General features: G+C 41.6%; 3 protein-coding genes across 3 annotated transcripts; 1 reads left to right on the top strand and 2 right to left on the bottom strand.

Moving 5' to 3' along the window:
• Positions 1 to 1,432: 1,432 nt before the first annotated feature.
• gabra6a (gamma-aminobutyric acid type A receptor subunit alpha6a) lies at positions 1,433 to 6,907 on the bottom strand. The gene is made up of 9 exons (XM_006782040.2): positions 6,842 to 6,907; positions 6,656 to 6,762; positions 6,478 to 6,545; positions 5,863 to 6,083; positions 5,651 to 5,733; positions 5,408 to 5,551; positions 4,321 to 4,473; positions 3,988 to 4,238; positions 1,433 to 1,681 (listed from the first exon to the last, which is right to left on the bottom strand). Exons 1-9 carry the CDS (start codon positions 6,886 to 6,888, stop codon positions 1,433 to 1,435), a joined length of 1,323 nt encoding a protein of 440 aa, XP_006782103.2. The 5' UTR covers positions 6,889 to 6,907.
• A 413-nt stretch (positions 6,908 to 7,320) lies between these two features.
• nudcd2 (NudC domain containing 2) lies at positions 7,321 to 11,564 on the top strand. The gene is made up of 5 exons (XM_006781533.3): positions 7,321 to 7,386; positions 7,467 to 7,748; positions 8,215 to 8,263; positions 8,529 to 8,680; positions 10,817 to 11,564. The coding sequence occupies exons 2-5, from the start codon at positions 7,560 to 7,562 to the stop codon at positions 10,898 to 10,900; spliced, it is 474 nt and encodes a 157-aa protein (XP_006781596.1). The 5' UTR covers positions 7,321 to 7,386; positions 7,467 to 7,559; the 3' UTR covers positions 10,901 to 11,564.
• On the bottom strand, positions 11,175 to 15,192 carry ccng1 (cyclin G1). Its single transcript, XM_006781534.3, has 6 exons — positions 14,977 to 15,192; positions 13,818 to 14,081; positions 13,477 to 13,730; positions 13,073 to 13,151; positions 12,747 to 12,857; positions 11,175 to 12,315 (listed from the first exon to the last, which is right to left on the bottom strand). Exons 2-6 carry the CDS (start codon positions 14,079 to 14,081, stop codon positions 12,124 to 12,126), a joined length of 900 nt encoding a protein of 299 aa, XP_006781597.1. The 5' UTR covers positions 14,977 to 15,192; the 3' UTR covers positions 11,175 to 12,123.
• Positions 15,193 to 15,866: the final 674 nt, after the last annotated feature.

Genomic DNA, 15,866 nt, shown 5'->3' with positions numbered 1-15,866 from the left:
TGGTTGATGCACAAAGTAAACTCAGGTTTGTTGTCATTAACACAGCCACCCTCCCTCAGGTAAACCCTACTTAAAAGAAACCAGAGCGTGATGCTTACTTTCCTCTCAAATTAGCTGAGAGTCCAGCCTGTTGTTGTATTGTAAATCTATGATGATGATGATAAAAGCCTCAGCGCTGGCATCAATGCAGCAGCAACGCCACCTAACATCATTCTCCTTTTCCTTTTTTTTTTTTCCTTTTTCGCCTACAGCTCCCGGGGCTGTTTCAGCATTAGAAATTATTGATGTCTTTACTGCCTAGATGAGTGTTTGACAAAAACTGTGGGTAGTTATGGTTCCACTGAAACTATTATATGAGGAAGACAGGATTGTGGCTTTTTGAGACCGTAAGATGTTTTTAACTTCATCTGCAGAATGCCGGATACCCTCCAACTCTATGTCAGCCATTTTCACTGCTTTCAGCATGACTCAGAAGGTAAGATTTAACCATTTACATTGAGATGTAAACAAGGAGAAATACATTTGAAAAGTTGTGTCTTTTTCATAAGGTTATCTTGTCTGGATAATCTTTATGAATATATTCAAAACAGCAAACCCACAGTCTACTTGTGCAGCGCTGCACCACTTTTATGTCCCCCGCTATGTTTAGATCGCTCCCCAGATCAGATGTCCTGTCCAAACCGTTTGGCATGTGTGAGTCTGTTAAGGTGCAGTGTTGAAGTAAAATTTCATTTTGGGGTAGAGTGAGTGCAGATTGTGTCCTGTGGCTAAAACCGCTGCATTTTGAATCCTCTGTTAGCACAACGGCGCATGTTCTCCCTCAGACCTCTCAGGACATTGTGATCCAACCCTGTGAAAGCCCTGGCTGCGCTCTGTGGAGTCATCTGCTTAAAAACTCCTGTCGCTTGTAATTAGCCACAAAATGAAGGTCAGAACTTGAATATTGAGCTCCATAAATAGCAGGAACGCTAGGAACGATGCAGAGCTGCTCGAGGAGACCATCTTGAAGGGGACTGTGGTCTAATTTAAATCAATGTCTTTTATTTATACCTGTTATTTTAAGCAGCGTGAAAAGGAAAGAAGAGAAACTCTTTGTTGAACTGGAAAATGTATTTATCATGTTAGGGCAAAAGCCAGTGGTGCCCATTTCCTCTCTGATGCACTGAAATAAAAGTGCAGCCTTTAGCAGATGTACTCAGATGTGTCTTAGTTTTGTGCTTAGTGGTGTCTGGACCAAAATGGAGCTCTCTAGCACAGATGAATAAGCTCATGCTTGGCATCACACATTTCGTTTCCACCTTGTTTTTTTTCACGAATTATTGATGATTACTTACCTTTTAAATGTCTGGACTTCTATATACTTTGCCTTTGCCCTATTAGACATAACAAGTAGACAAAAATAGATGTACCAGTATAATTAAGAGCAGGATGTTTACCTGGGCTTCTCCATTGTGTCCTTGACCAGATAGATATACCAGTAACTCAAGTTGAAGAGAGCAAAGGAAAGGGGGAAGAGGATGCGGGCATACGCATCAATAGGGCTGGTGCCGGCCAGCTGTGGGATTTGGGGAATGGCTGAGCCCTGCTGGAGGAAAATGGGCATATGGGGAATATCTCCTGGCTCACTGCGGCTCACTGAGTGGTTTCTCTTCTTCAGGCCTTCCCGGGGGCTGCTGTCCGACTGATGGGGGGGAGCAGCAGGAATGATTTTGTGGAAAAACGGAAAGAGGTAAAATGAGGTAAGTGTTGGTTTTGAGGTAATCACTGAAAGGGAGGGGGTGGATGTAAAAAAAAAAAAAAAAAGAGAGATAGGGCAGATTTTTAACCTCCAAATTTATAAATGGGAACACATGCTAACATGTTAGTGTCGTGTATGCAAGGCTGCAAGCCGTGTTTGTTTCCACAGGAGCGTTCTCGCCACGGCATGCATCTCTACATTTCTATAGGAAGCAGCAGGAAGTTTTGAGGATGCATATATGATGGCTGTGAGATCACACGGGGAGGAGTGCTGGAGCTGCTCTCTGTTCTCACACTGAAGCTATTTTTAAAGTGAGCATCTAACCATGAGATCTACACGTGAGGCAGGTCCCAGGAGGACACCGGGGTGGCCAACTGTATTAGCATAAAGCAGACAGTATATAGCTAGCCCAGAGATGAGAGTACACAACAGCCCATATTACTTTTTAATGCATGGTGTGCCCCAAGTGAGAAGAGCGAAAGAGGCAGGGGGACTACTTGGAAATGCATAGAAAAAGAGCCGTGTGTGTGACATGGTTTCTTTTTTCTGCTTCTGCAGCTGCTGACTGTCTGCTCGTCACTAACATCACTGCATCAACTAGAGACTCGGAGGCTCTGTACCTATAGATTTGCCATTATTAGCACTGTAAATACACTGTGGAAAAGCTGATGTAACTGAGCATTGTGTTCCTATAAAAATTTTTTAAGACAACACTTATCCAGTCAACTCATGAAACTGGCTATAAAGATGCAGCCTATAGGGTATACAAGTCTCCATGTTCATAAGTGGAAACTCACTGCATCTTGGCAACATATCCCTCCTTAGCAACAAAATGAATAAGTGCATTCCCAGATATAGCCTTTAAAACATACAGTATACAGTTTTGCTGTATTGCTTTGCTGAAAAAATGGATTATCTCTTAAAAGATCAGGTTAATCTAAACTACATATTTAGAATTGCTCCATTACACCACTGCGAGACTTACACTACGTCTCAGCATTACGGTTACTCCGTAATGTCCATGGTTTTGAAAGAAAAGCAAATTGTTCTAATATAACAATTAATAACGGATGGAATTAGAACTATATATCCTTGATTTAATTATTTTATTGGAATATCTATAAAAGCCTGTTTGTTCTGTTGACATTTTATGTTACCTGTTTTATGTTTATCCAATGTAAAGGTTGATTTATCACGAAAAATAATTTTTCTCATTTACGATAACTCCGCTGAGAACTGTCTGGACCTTGAGCCCCTGTGGAGTTGATTAGAGTCTCACATTCAACCTGAAAATATAAATTTGGTCTTTTTCCAAGCGAATGAAGATTATACCACACAAGAAAATGTGCCCAAAAGAAAATTCACACAAAGGAGTGTACTACTCTCTTTCCAACCACTACAATCTGGCACTTTAATGAAGCTGCCAGTTGAGGACCTGTGAGGTGTTCGTTTCTCAGACTAAAGACTCAGCTGCTCAGATCTCCACTTCTCTCTTTTTTTCAGGTTAGAAACGGCGGTCCTGTTCTGTGTAGGAAGTAGTACACACCAGAGGTTTTATGTCAGGGTCCCACATGAATAGCCTTCATTTCTCACATCAAGAATAATGACTGTTCTACAAAAATGTGGGGTTTTTAAAACTACAGTGTAAGCACAGGGGCTGATTTCTCACACACTCACTCACTAAATGTGTTGCCGCTTGTATTAGTGTGAGTGTAATGTTTTCAGCATTATAAACTTGCATTAGATGATGAAAGTGCCATTAGTGTCACGATTGCTGAAAATGCCACCCACATATGCATTAAAAATCATGATTAATAATTCCATTTATCAGTTTTTGTTATTTCTGATCGATTTAATGTAAAAAGTAGTTTTCTTTTAAAAGCAAGACATTTCTAATTGACTCTAAACATTTAAGCATTAGTGCTTGACAGTGACTTTTAAAATGCATCGAAATAGGTGGTTCAGATTCAGAAATGGCTTCTTTACATTAATCTTTCTTAACACTATCTGGTGACTGCATTACCCACAGTAAACCCTAGCCACACTGGCTCTTAACAGTAAATGTAGCTTGTAACCGTTATCCCACAGAGCTGAGGAGCTGGCTAAAGAGGATTCATTCTGTTCTCACCCCAATGAAATTTGCTCATTTTTGAGTCATTTATCAGGCCCTCTGGTGGAAAGATCAGTAGGGTTCCCCTTTAAAGAAGTTATATACAGCTTTTCTACATTTTAATATGAAAACTGCTTACCGAAACTGTGTCATCATCATCGCTGCCGGTGGCCAGGACCTCAAGCTTCTCCTGTCTGGCTGCCTTCTTCTTCAGACGGTGGGCCTGCAAGGTGGCGAAGTAGTTCACTGCCGCAAATTCGACGAGAGCTGACGCCACAAAGGCAAAACACACAGCAATGAACCAATCCATTGCCGTGGCATAGGCTACTTTAGGTAGAGACTGGCGGGCACTGATGCTTAAGGTGGTCATGGTCAGCACTGTGGTGATGCCTGAAGGGCAGCAGAGTATTCATGAATCACACATGCAGAGGGAGATTAGATCAAACTGGGCATGAGGGAAGAGGGGGCATACCAGCAACTGTGCGTGCAGGAACAGACTCTTTGTTGATCCAAAAAGAGACTTGTGACAGTACGACAACCATGATAAGAGGGATGTAGGTCTGTATGAGGTAGTAGCCCAGCTTCCTCTGGAGGTGAAAATAGACCACCTGCACAGAGTAGTGACCTGCAAGATAAACAGCACGTGAGAAGACAGCGAGTGTGAGGGACAGAGCGTGGTCGCACAGAACGGATGCCCTTGCTTGCCCTTCAAAAGGGAATAGCAGCTGAGAGAACCAGTTATTGATGCTGCCAGGACAGGAACAGGCTGCTAAGTCTAAGGGAGCAAAAGAAAGAGGAGATAGGAAGAGAGGAGAGAAGACAGTGGGACAAAAAAAGGAAGGAAGGAAAGAGGAAGAGGGGGAAGGAGCCAGTGAGGTGGGGGCTGGCGGAGAGCATGCAGTGCCACTATGTGTTTGCTGCCCTGCTCTGTCTGAACACATGCATGCAGACATTCACAGACCGAAAACGTGCTGCATCATGCACGCTCACACACACTTATTTAGACGTCCTCTGTCTCACTCTGTGTTTCTTAAATGTGTATCATCGCTACATTTTGGAGCCTGCCTCATCCTTTTCTGCTCCATTCGAGGAATGTGCTGGATTCACAGCAGGGAGGCTTTCTCCTGGTAAAAAGAGAAAATGCACACACATAAAACTCACCCCCCACCCCGCCTGAGCATCCACTGGGGTTCTACACGGTTTTTAAGCGGTTTACTATTTATATTTTATTCCGGCACAGTTGATGTGGAGCACCCAGAATTTTGTTGTACATGTACAATGACAATAAAGGCCTATTCTATTCTATTAAGGTGCACGGTACGCATTAGGGCCTGACCACTTAAGCATCTTAGATGGTGGCTCAAGGAAGTCTTTGCTTTTAAATATCGGCCTCCTGCGGGGAGTAATGGACACTAGTGCAGGGCTTGCAGACACTCATTTGACCCCTTTCTACTCAAACATTAATAAACACTTGAGGATCTTTTAATTATGCTTGTATATGTGGCCACGGCCATAATAGGCTGCTTATGAAAATAGGTTTGTTTGTTTTTTTGCATTACCTGTGTTTGATTTGAATATCTCCCTGGACAAAGTCTGTCCGACAAGATCGTACTGCAGAAGACTCATTGACTCTTTGGGACAGTCCACGGAAGCTATTGGCCCCTTCCTCCAGGTAAATAAAATTTCACTGCTGGTGTATGCATCTAAAACAGGAAGAAAATATCACATCAACATGCTCAAGGTTTGGTCATATTTATCAATCTGGATATTCCTGGATGCTAGCGTTGGTCTGAAATACTCACAGCTTCCAAACCGCAGAGGACAGGAGTGGCCGTCCATAGGGAAATCCATCAGGCTCATTGGACACTCTGCACTGATTGTGAGCCTGAAAGCAGGAGCTGGGATCAGTCTCTGATAAATGTTTTGATTTGGTCTTGTGTTTAGCAAAGATGATCTGCTCCAACAAACAAAAAGAAACAAAGAACAAAACTACACGTTCACTGTGAAAAATCACCTCATGGTGTAAAGGACAGTCCCGTTCTGCATGATGCGGAAGAGCTTGTTGGGTGTGGTCATGTTATGGGAAATGGACTTCTTGGAGTTTCTGAAGAAAGTGTCTGGCGTCCAGATTTTGTCCACCATGAGGTTATTCAGCCGCAGGATTTCAATGGGGCCCTCGAATTTCAGCCTCTCATCAACCCACATCTGGCGGAAGAACATGTCCATGGTGTACTCCTGAGGCACAAACGTAATATTGTTTTGATACAAAAAACCCCCACAACTACAATCCCAGATTCAAGAATGAAATTTCTATCTTCTTCCATTCATCAGCACGCACAAGACCGAGGCGACATTTCAATACAGAGTGAAAGGTGAGGGAAGACGATGAGGCAGTGATGGATGCCACTCATCCCGGATAATCATTAATCAATCCACTCAGCCATCCTCGCTCTCTGACATGTTGTCATATTGATTTAGAGGCCATCAATAACGGAGTTATAGGGCTGGTCAAACAGATTAAAGCTCATTAGATGGTCTCATGGCAGAGTGCCCATAAGGCTGGTCACTGAAGCACTATTATCTCCCACAGTCAGCACATACACACTTCCTGACAGAAGTACTATCTTACCATTTCAACATCTGAAACAGGTCCAAAGCTGGTGACAAAGATGTCTGTCTTCACCTCGGTGACACCGCCTGCAACATTAATTAACAAAAGCAAAATGTACCTAAGAGCACAAAAAGTGCTGTTGCATAATGTCTTTATCTCGAAGGAGCAAGGCATTAGGACATAAAGTTTAAATTACCTCCAGAACCGGGTCGCAGTCTGTTGTCATAACCATCTAGAAGTCTGTCCAGAATGCGAGTGATGTTGTCTGAGTATATCTTTTCATTTCCCCATACATTACCTAGACTGCAGAGAGAAAATCAAACCTTAAACTCGCACGATCACTGCTTTCTGCTCCACGTTTAACTCCACAGACAGGACTTACCTCATCCAGCAGATAAAAGCAGCTAACGTTAATGAAGGGACGGCCATCCTTGGTTTTGAATCAGGTTTCACAAGTTCATAAAATTAAAAAAAAAGAAAAAGAAAAAAGAGCCACTTCAGAGCAGGATTTCTGCTTATGTGTCGCTAAAGTTACCAGTAGGTATGCATATGGACGCAGGAAGCAACGAGGCAGGGAGAGTAATCTAATTAACAGATTAGAAAATCCACTCCATTTTTAGAAAAACTCCGGCTTTAGCTGCTTTATTTAGTTAAAATAACTAACTAATAATAGTTAAAATAGGAACATTAAAAACAGGAAATAAATACAACACGTGACATTTCAGTAACATTAAAAAGAAAGAAAAATCCTAGCTAAAGAGTCTATGGTGTGTCTCATGGGAGCAAGGTTTTCTAATTACTGGTTCATCCTATCGGGCAGTAGATGGCGCTGCAGCTTCCGTGATTTTCACAACCGGAAATGACACCGAGACTGAGAAGAAGAAGAAGAAATTTGGAGCTTGTGAGGGGAAAACACCACAGGGAGAGGTGAGATACACCAACTTAAAAACAGTCCTTTAAAGTTAAAAAAAAAAACATATAGGTAACTGTAACAGTTAACCGCACAGCAAGCCTCCAGCGTATCTTCGACCTGCTCGGTTTCACGCTGGAAGCTGGTCAGCGGAGGTTAGCCGACCCGTGAGCCGGCGTGCAGCCGTAGCATGTCGGTACACTTCGAGGAGAGGAGCGGTGTCGTCCCCTGCAAGACGCCATGGGGCTCCTGGTACCAGACCATGGAGGAGGTCTTCATTGAAGTCAACGTGCCTCACGGGACCACTGCTAAAGAGGTCAAGTGTCACCTGGGGTCCAGAGACATCGAGCTGTTGGTCAAGGGAAAGGAAATATTCAAGGTAGGGCACCAAAGTGACTCCCAGGTCCCGAGATGAACCTGCATGCTGTGATCTTTATTTGCAGAAAGTAAGATAATGCGATTCCTGGTGTATCCTTCAGCTCCACCCCACTCTCACCCTCTCTTACCCAGTGACTGAACTAACCAGTAAACACAATCCAGCCTTGTAAGACCATTCATGTAGCCCCTTTCCGTCATACTTATCACAGTTGGACCTAAAAGTCAACGTCACAGTTAGTCAGCAGTGTTTGATACCGTACAATGAAATCAGTCGGGCTGTTGTGTGTACGCAGAGTATGTAACTTCACTATATTTTGCTGTAACGCAGCTAGACCTGTCGTGTCATCATGTGCAGGTCTTTCAACTCTTCCAAGAACAGGTCCAGGTGTGCTGATATGAATAAAACGGATATTATTATTTATATAAAATATTATTCATTTTTTATTTTTATTTTTTATTTTTGCCAGGGAAAGTTATTTGGAACAACTGTATCAGATGAGGCCACATGGACACTAGGTAAGTGACACACTCACAGAAATATTAAGGGAATTAATAACTATCCTTATAACTCTAATGATTGCTGTTGACTGGCTGTGTTAAGACTCCATGTCTTTTTGTTACTTATGTTAAGTTACTGGGGGCTTTATGTTCACCCTTTGTATTATTTCATTTTTGAATTAGAAATGGTCAAATAGAAAGGAGACAGTCTCCAAAACTACCAAATTAGAGTTTAATGAGAGCCAGCTTGATGCATTGTTTGCTTTGCTGATCATCTCCTCAGAGGATAAATGTCTTATCCGGATCATTCTGATGAAGACCAACAGAGAAGCAGGGAACTGCTGGTCCTCGCTGCTGGAGGGGGAGTATTGTGCGAATGCTTGGGTCCAAGACCAGATGCAGAGAAAACTCACTCTGGAGAGGTTTCAGCGAGAGGTGAGTTTGATTCACTGACCTCTGTAGCACCGTCAACTCTACTGTACATCCTAATGACTGTTGTATACTGCACGCATGTAACCCAATACATTTCTTCTACTGCACAGCTGCTACTTTTTCAGCCAGGTTAGGACCACCTTCTAAAAAGGAAACTTTTAAAGGCTTTACATACACTTACTGGTCACTTCATTAGGTACACATCTTACAACTGCCTGGGTTTGGAGCCCATTTTGCCTTCAGGGCTGCTTTAATTCTTAATGGCACAGATTCAACAAGGTGCTGAAAATATTCCTCCGAGATTTTGTTCTATGTTGACATAATAGCGTCACACAGTCGCTGCAGATTTGTCAGCATTCATGATGTGAATCTCCAGTTCTGCCACATCCCAGAGGTACTCTAATGGATTGAGAGCTGGTGACTGTGGAGGCCATTTGAGACCACTGTCATGTTTAAGACACCACTTTGAGATGATTTGAGATTTGTGACATGGTGTGTTATCTTAATGGAAACAGCCATGAGAAGATGGGTACGCTGTGGTCATGACGGGATTGACATGGTCAGCACAAATACTCAGGTTTTGGTCTGTGGGCTCATTAGTACCAGTTGAGCATAATTTAAACACCACAGCCTATCTCCAGTATCATTAGACCATCACCACCACCAGCAGTCTGAACTTTTGATACAGGGCCACGTGGATCCATCCAAATGTTGCAGCAGAGATTGAGACTATTGTCCAATTTGAGCCCGTTTGAATTGTAGCATCAGTTTCCTGTTCTTAGCTGACAGGATGGGTCTTCTGCTGTTGTAGTTTATCTGCTTTGAGTTTCAGCGTGTTGTGTTTCCAGAGAAACTCTTTTCTATATCTTGGTTGTAACAAGTAGTTACTGAGTTATTGAAGCTCCTGCTACCTGCAGCTTGAAGCAGTCAGGGCACTCTCCTCTGACCTCCACTATCAACAATATATTTTTTCTTACAGAGCTGCCAATAACTGGATCTTTTCTCTTTTTCAAACCATGTCCCCGGGTCTGAGGGGAAATTGCAGTGAGATGAGCAGTTTCTGAAATATAAATATTCCAAAAAAGTTTCTTAAATTACCTTTATTCCTCGGTCTGATGCTCAGTTTGAACTTCAGCACATCATCTTGACCATGTGTGTATGGCTAACTGTATTAAGTTGCTGTCATGTGATTGGCTGATTAGATATGCACATTAACGAGCAGTTGGACAGGTGTAATGAAACAGGTGTATGTTTTGGATTGTTGAAATATAGACAACGGACTAATGTTTTCATTTCCAATCCATTAATAATAACTCAGTCCCCAGGTTGTGATAAATCTGTTTTTCTTATAAATGAAGCAAATCCATAAATAATGAAGGGAAATAATCAAGGGAACTCTGTGATGGTCATTTCTGGGTAGGCTAAGGAGAAAAAAAATAACCATGCCACCTTAATTCTCAGAAATGCAGCTGACATGCTCTTTGAGTTGTAGGATTAGCAGTAACACTTCAGCTCGAAGGAAAGATTGGAAAATGTCTTCCTCATTACAATAGATTTCTGATGTAATGTGCGACATTGCTAACTTGCAATTATGTGGCAGTGTGTTGAGTCACTGACTTTTAACATATTACATTTTTTGCGTAACCTGTAAGGGGTTCTGAAAGTCTGCCTGTCAGAGCTCATTCCTGAGAATGTTTTAAAGGCGATGATCTGTTAAGTTAATGAAGGCATTGCTTTCAACCTCAAAGCCCTTTATCAAGCAATCCATTCATCAGTTCATCTTCTTAACCATTTATCCAAATCAGGATGAGCTGAAGTCTCTCTGCTGATATTGTGTGAGAGGCTGACAGGTCACCAATCTGTTGCAGGGCTAACGGTGAGACTACCAACCATTTGTGTGCACACCTGTGGCTAGTTTACTATCACTAACTAGCCTAATAAGTGTGTCTTTAGACTTTATTAAACACTCATTGCAGTGTTACTGCTGTGATTCTGGAAATTGTTGAGATGAGCTCTCAGTGATGAGTTTGTCTTCTTACATCTGTTTCTTAAACTCAGATACATCTATCCTCAGGAAATCTTAATTACAGATTAACAATCAGCAGTATGTCTTACTGACTCTTTTTTTTCCTTTGTTAGAATCCTGGATTTGACTTCAGCGGTGCAGAGATCTCTGGGAATTTTGCCGGTGGCGGTCCAGACTTTTCCAGCTTACAGAAGTGACCCTTACCATGATGCTAGTACATGCTTGAGGAGTTACCTCTGCCCATCATGCACAATATGCAGAACAACAGTGGATTCATTCGGTCTACTGTGACAAGAATTTGCCTTGAGACGAACTAAAAAGCCTGGCTGTCACATCATTGGTCTCGTCCTCAAAGGACTGATTTTGTGCAAACCAGATGTGGGGAGTGGGAAGGCTCTACAAAGGAAGTTGATAACTCTCGTTATGAGAATTTTCTGACATGTTTTAATAAAAACAAAGTGCACTCAGCAATAGCTTTTCAATAAAGTTTTATTGAAAGGTACAAATACATAGGTTAATCAGATGGCGTATTCAGTCATTTTGAATTTGAGACCACATTTTGTTTTGTCACTAAAATCAAACTAAACAGGGAAACTGCGATATAAATTTCAACCTGAATTTCCACTGCAATGACCTTTTTTGGGGTTTTCTGAGTGCTCTCTAAAAAACTAACAACTTAACTCAGTATATTTGTGGTGCTTCACACTGTCCACAAATTAAGAGTTGGTGAAAACAACTCATCTGTAACCGTTGGTAACGTTTCATCTCAAACACTGATGAGCTGTAGATAACAGGATCATCACTAGCTTCATTTCCCTGGTACAAACCAGAGCTCCCTCGTCACATCAAAATAAAATGTTTTCTTTAACAAAAAAAAAAAAATCACCTTGGGTAGGAGTGTGCATTCAGGACAGCTTAGCAACCTAGGGTGGGAGTGAAGGACTTTGGGCCCGATCTTTTGGTTCCATTTTTTGCTGTTCACAAAATCCCTCTCCCTCCTCTTCCACATGGTGGACTGAGGACCTAGGTGGTTCTATACTTATTAGCTTAAAACCAGCAACCCGTTCCAGGGAAACACCAAACACCGTGGTACGGATTTAAACAAGAACATACTAGACACCTGTGCAAACGGCTCAACCAAGAAAGTAAAACTTCAACCTTTCTGAGGAAGAATTACTCCTTGTCATAGGGATAGAAAAATGTGTGTCTGATCAACATATGATTACAAACTTAAGGGATAAAAAAGCATTTCCTTAAAGACATCCATCATCACAGATGAAGGTCTCTAAGGAAAATAAAGCTGGAGCTGTAAGTGGGTGACCATACTGCATGTTACATCCAGTCAGAGGACAAAGATGTAACAGTGGTAATGCTGTAATTTTTCTTTCCATGTAAAGTCACCCACTTCGACACCCAGGTTTTAACAAGCTGACTCAGGTATGGTGGGAAGGTGAGTGATCTTGTAATAGCTGTGCTTCAGCTGACGTGCAGTTCTTCCCGAAATAGTCCAGCGAAGTCTCTGGACGTTTGGTCTGCAGCACTTAGTGGTGGCGTACTCAGCCAAGCATTTTCCAACTAGCTCCCGCATGCAAACCAGATCCCCGTCTTTGATCTGCAGGAAAGAGGAATGAGGCGTCACATCTTTCTCTGCTTAACACTTTGCAAGAAGCATTAAAATTCATTAAGCTACACTGCATGGATCATCACCACCTTATATTAACTGTTAGACAAAAACACCAATATGCAATAATGTTAAAAACGAGCCATTTTGGTTTGAGTTGAGCAAAGGCTCATTTTGATAGTTTTTCCTACTCTTTGACCTGTATATTGATAAGACGGACCTGCTCCTAATAAGGCACACGGGTGTAGCCATGAGCACACAAGTCCCACTGACTTGTTTAAACCTTCTGCCTGCTAGGGGCAACCAATCAGAAGAACGTTGGCATAAAGGGCTTGTGTCTTCTGAGGCCCAGTTTAAAATAAGGATTAGTTTGAACTGCTCGTATATATTCTTTAAAGCAAAAGGCTCAGAGCTGGACTTACATTTAGCTGCTGCTGTAGATTGCTCAAGGCCTCAGATATTTTGTCAAGGTGCTCTGGGTCATGTTCATCATGGGCCTCAAAACACAGGAGAGCCAGGGCAAGCAGAGATGGCTGCACAGAAACACAAACACAGTCTCTTGTTAAAAAAAAAGAAAAGTAGAAACTATGACAACATTTAAAAGTAAATCGACGCAGATGACCTACATTATACCTGAAATACAACAACAAACGAGAAGTGTACAAGACAAAAGCAGTCTGATTTTTAATGAAAAGCATTGAAATAAGTCATTATTTTCAATGTGGAGAGAGTAGTTGTTTTGGCTTACCTTTATTTTGGAGAAGACAAATGAGCAGTGACAGGCTTTCAGCTGCGCCTCCAGTCTCTCAAGACTCAGGATCTTCATGCTAAAGGGAAAAAATGCTTTTAGTGTCAAAGCAAACTGAATGCGAAGTACAGCTTACATAAATAGTGATAAAAAAGCCAACCAAAAGGATTTTAAAAGGTAACGTTTGAAAAGGGGGGACTTGCATATTTGTTTTCTAACACCCTGTCACATGTCTAAAAGTCTACACGATTTCAAACAGGACTGTGCCTGTTGGCTAAAAAAAAATATTTTTGGTTAGTGTTAGCTTTCAAACCAAATATGAGAAGACACATTTTAGTAGAGTAAATATAATCTCGTTGAGTCATAGCTCAGCCCTGCAGGTTGGTGTGACCGTCTGTCCTTACCTCTCAGCGTCGAGCTGCTCCAGGACGTGGCTGTGAAAGACGCGGAGAAAGCGCAGGGCCGTGGGGGCCTTCACCTTCCAGTAGAGCTTCTCCATGATGATCTTCTCCATCCTCATCATGTCAGACACTGTAAAGCGATTCTGACTGATGCGAATCAGGTCATTGGCCAGAGGCACGTTCTTCTCTTCTTCTGTGGACTTCACAGCGATGTAAAAGCAGCACAGACCGACACAAGAAAGGTGCTTTGGCTGAATCTGTAGGAGATGGGGAAATGGATATTGGAGAACGGAACAACTGCTAAGATTTTAAGAAGGTAAGCAAAATGTACTGCATTTACAAACCTTCATGACAGACAGAAATCGGTCCAGCAAACTGACAGCCAGCGAGAAGCTCTCTGAACTGAAACCGAAGAACCTGGTCAGCGAAAGCAGGTCCTTCACCTCCAGCTCCCTGAGTCGGGAAGTCATCCTGAGGCCATTGTCCTGGGCGCTTTCAATGAACCTCAAGCCACTCAGCTTTGGTTGGTATCGGCCCTCCAGATCAATCAGGGCCTTCAGCTGGGCTGCAAAGGGCTGTGCCACAGGGCCTGTTACTGTGTCAATCATCTGCACAGACATGAAAATAAAACTTAGTGATACAGTAAAAAACAAACAAAATATACACTGGGATTAACTGTGTGACCATAAAATGTGCATAAAGTATTAACATAACTCTGATAAACATCTTAGTCTCTTTAAGAAGACAAGGCTCTGTCTGCCACGTAATGAAAATATTAGACTGGTGTATTTAAAGGACATCTAGTCCGAAACAAAAATGGTTAAACAAATACAGTGAGCGTAGTTTACTAACGAGATCCTGCAACAAGCCTTCCGCTAACACATGCCCGTCACTGAACTGGACTAAACTGGACTGGACAGGAGCATTGACTGTATATAAACAGGAGGCGAAATGAGACTAATACAGAACAGGGATATGCTTAAAGAAAGTTTCTCCGTTTTTAGTTAAAGCGACATTTCTGCTACTAAAAGTGTGTAAAACACGAGTTCCACAGCTCTAGTGCTAGTTTGCGAGTCCACAATACATGTAGCCGTATCACATCAGCAGGCCTTGTGTATGTCAGGGCAAAGACCGGCGTCATGTCGAGACATGTCCCTGCCATACACACCAAAGGAGAGCTAACGCAAAGCATGGCACAGAAAACCAAAGTGACAGTACACAGTTTAAACAGTAAAGATAAGAGTGAAACAACAACATAAGTCTGTAAGTACTATGTAAGTTAAACACCATACTTTATTATAGAAACCAGAAAATGACAAACTATTCTTTGTTGACGACGTAAACTGTTTAGCAATCAAAGCTAACGCTAGCTAAAAACCCATTTCTAAAACTAGTAGCATTTTTTTTTTTTTTTTGGCTGATAGCAACACATCATTTACTGTTTAGAGCCACGAACACCACTAGATAAATCATATATCATATAAGGAAAATGGCTTTACTCACCTTAAACAGTTACGTTGCTTTTTATATTAAAAAAAAAGAGCAGGTGAAAAAAATCCACGCGCTTCAAATAAGCGGGTGAATGGAGAAATAAAACACACAAAAGTGTAAGTATGAACTTTCACTAAAGAAAGTTTTAAGCATAGGTTAGTTTCTGCCTATGCACACCCCCTACCCTTGGCGTAAGGCGACGGGGAAAAGGACAGTTAAGGCGTTAAAACAGGCATAAAACCAAGCCCATGACCAACCATGCCGATTTTCTATTGGTCTTCAACAAGTGACGTTAACAGCTCTACATTTTAATTGGATATTTAACTAGCTAGTCACATACAAGGTCCACCCCATTCATGCATTAGGGCCAATCGCACGTCAGAAGGTGGGATACGACCCAAAATTGCGTAATAAAGTTGCCTCCTTTGGTATATAAATTATATTGGATTATTTTTTTAAATTCATTAATAAATAAATACAGATATACAAATTATATCAACATTTACACAGTAATGTCTTTAGTGGGTAGTAAAATATATTACATTTTTAAAAGGGTGTCGAAATCATAGAAAACTATTTAAAAAAAAAAAGACACACGCACACAACTTTCCTCTCAAATTCATGTTTTTAAGTGTTTCCATGGTCCAGATGTTAGTTTAAGGAACACACACACAAAAAAAACAACCATACTATGTTGAGGGCCACTGGCAAGTTTCTGGAACAATCTGGAAGGAACCTGCATTTTCCATCACTCCTTTGGTCTTTTCTGTCTAAAAATCAAAGTAAATATAGAGAATACACAGTTTATTTTTCAATAAAGTAACTCTTTATTACATTAGGATTTAAAAATCTGCCAAGCAGGTCTACACAGACCCAGTATATAGATCTTATGACATAAAGAG

Source organism: Neolamprologus brichardi, chromosome 2 (assembly GCF_056152115.1).
Source record: "Neolamprologus brichardi isolate AB-2024 chromosome 2, ASM5615211v1, whole genome shotgun sequence".
Taxonomy (NCBI): Eukaryota; Metazoa; Chordata; class Actinopteri; order Cichliformes; family Cichlidae; genus Neolamprologus; species Neolamprologus brichardi.
The sequence above is the reverse complement of the archived record's forward strand: the minus strand, read 5'-3'. Positions and strand labels throughout refer to the sequence as shown.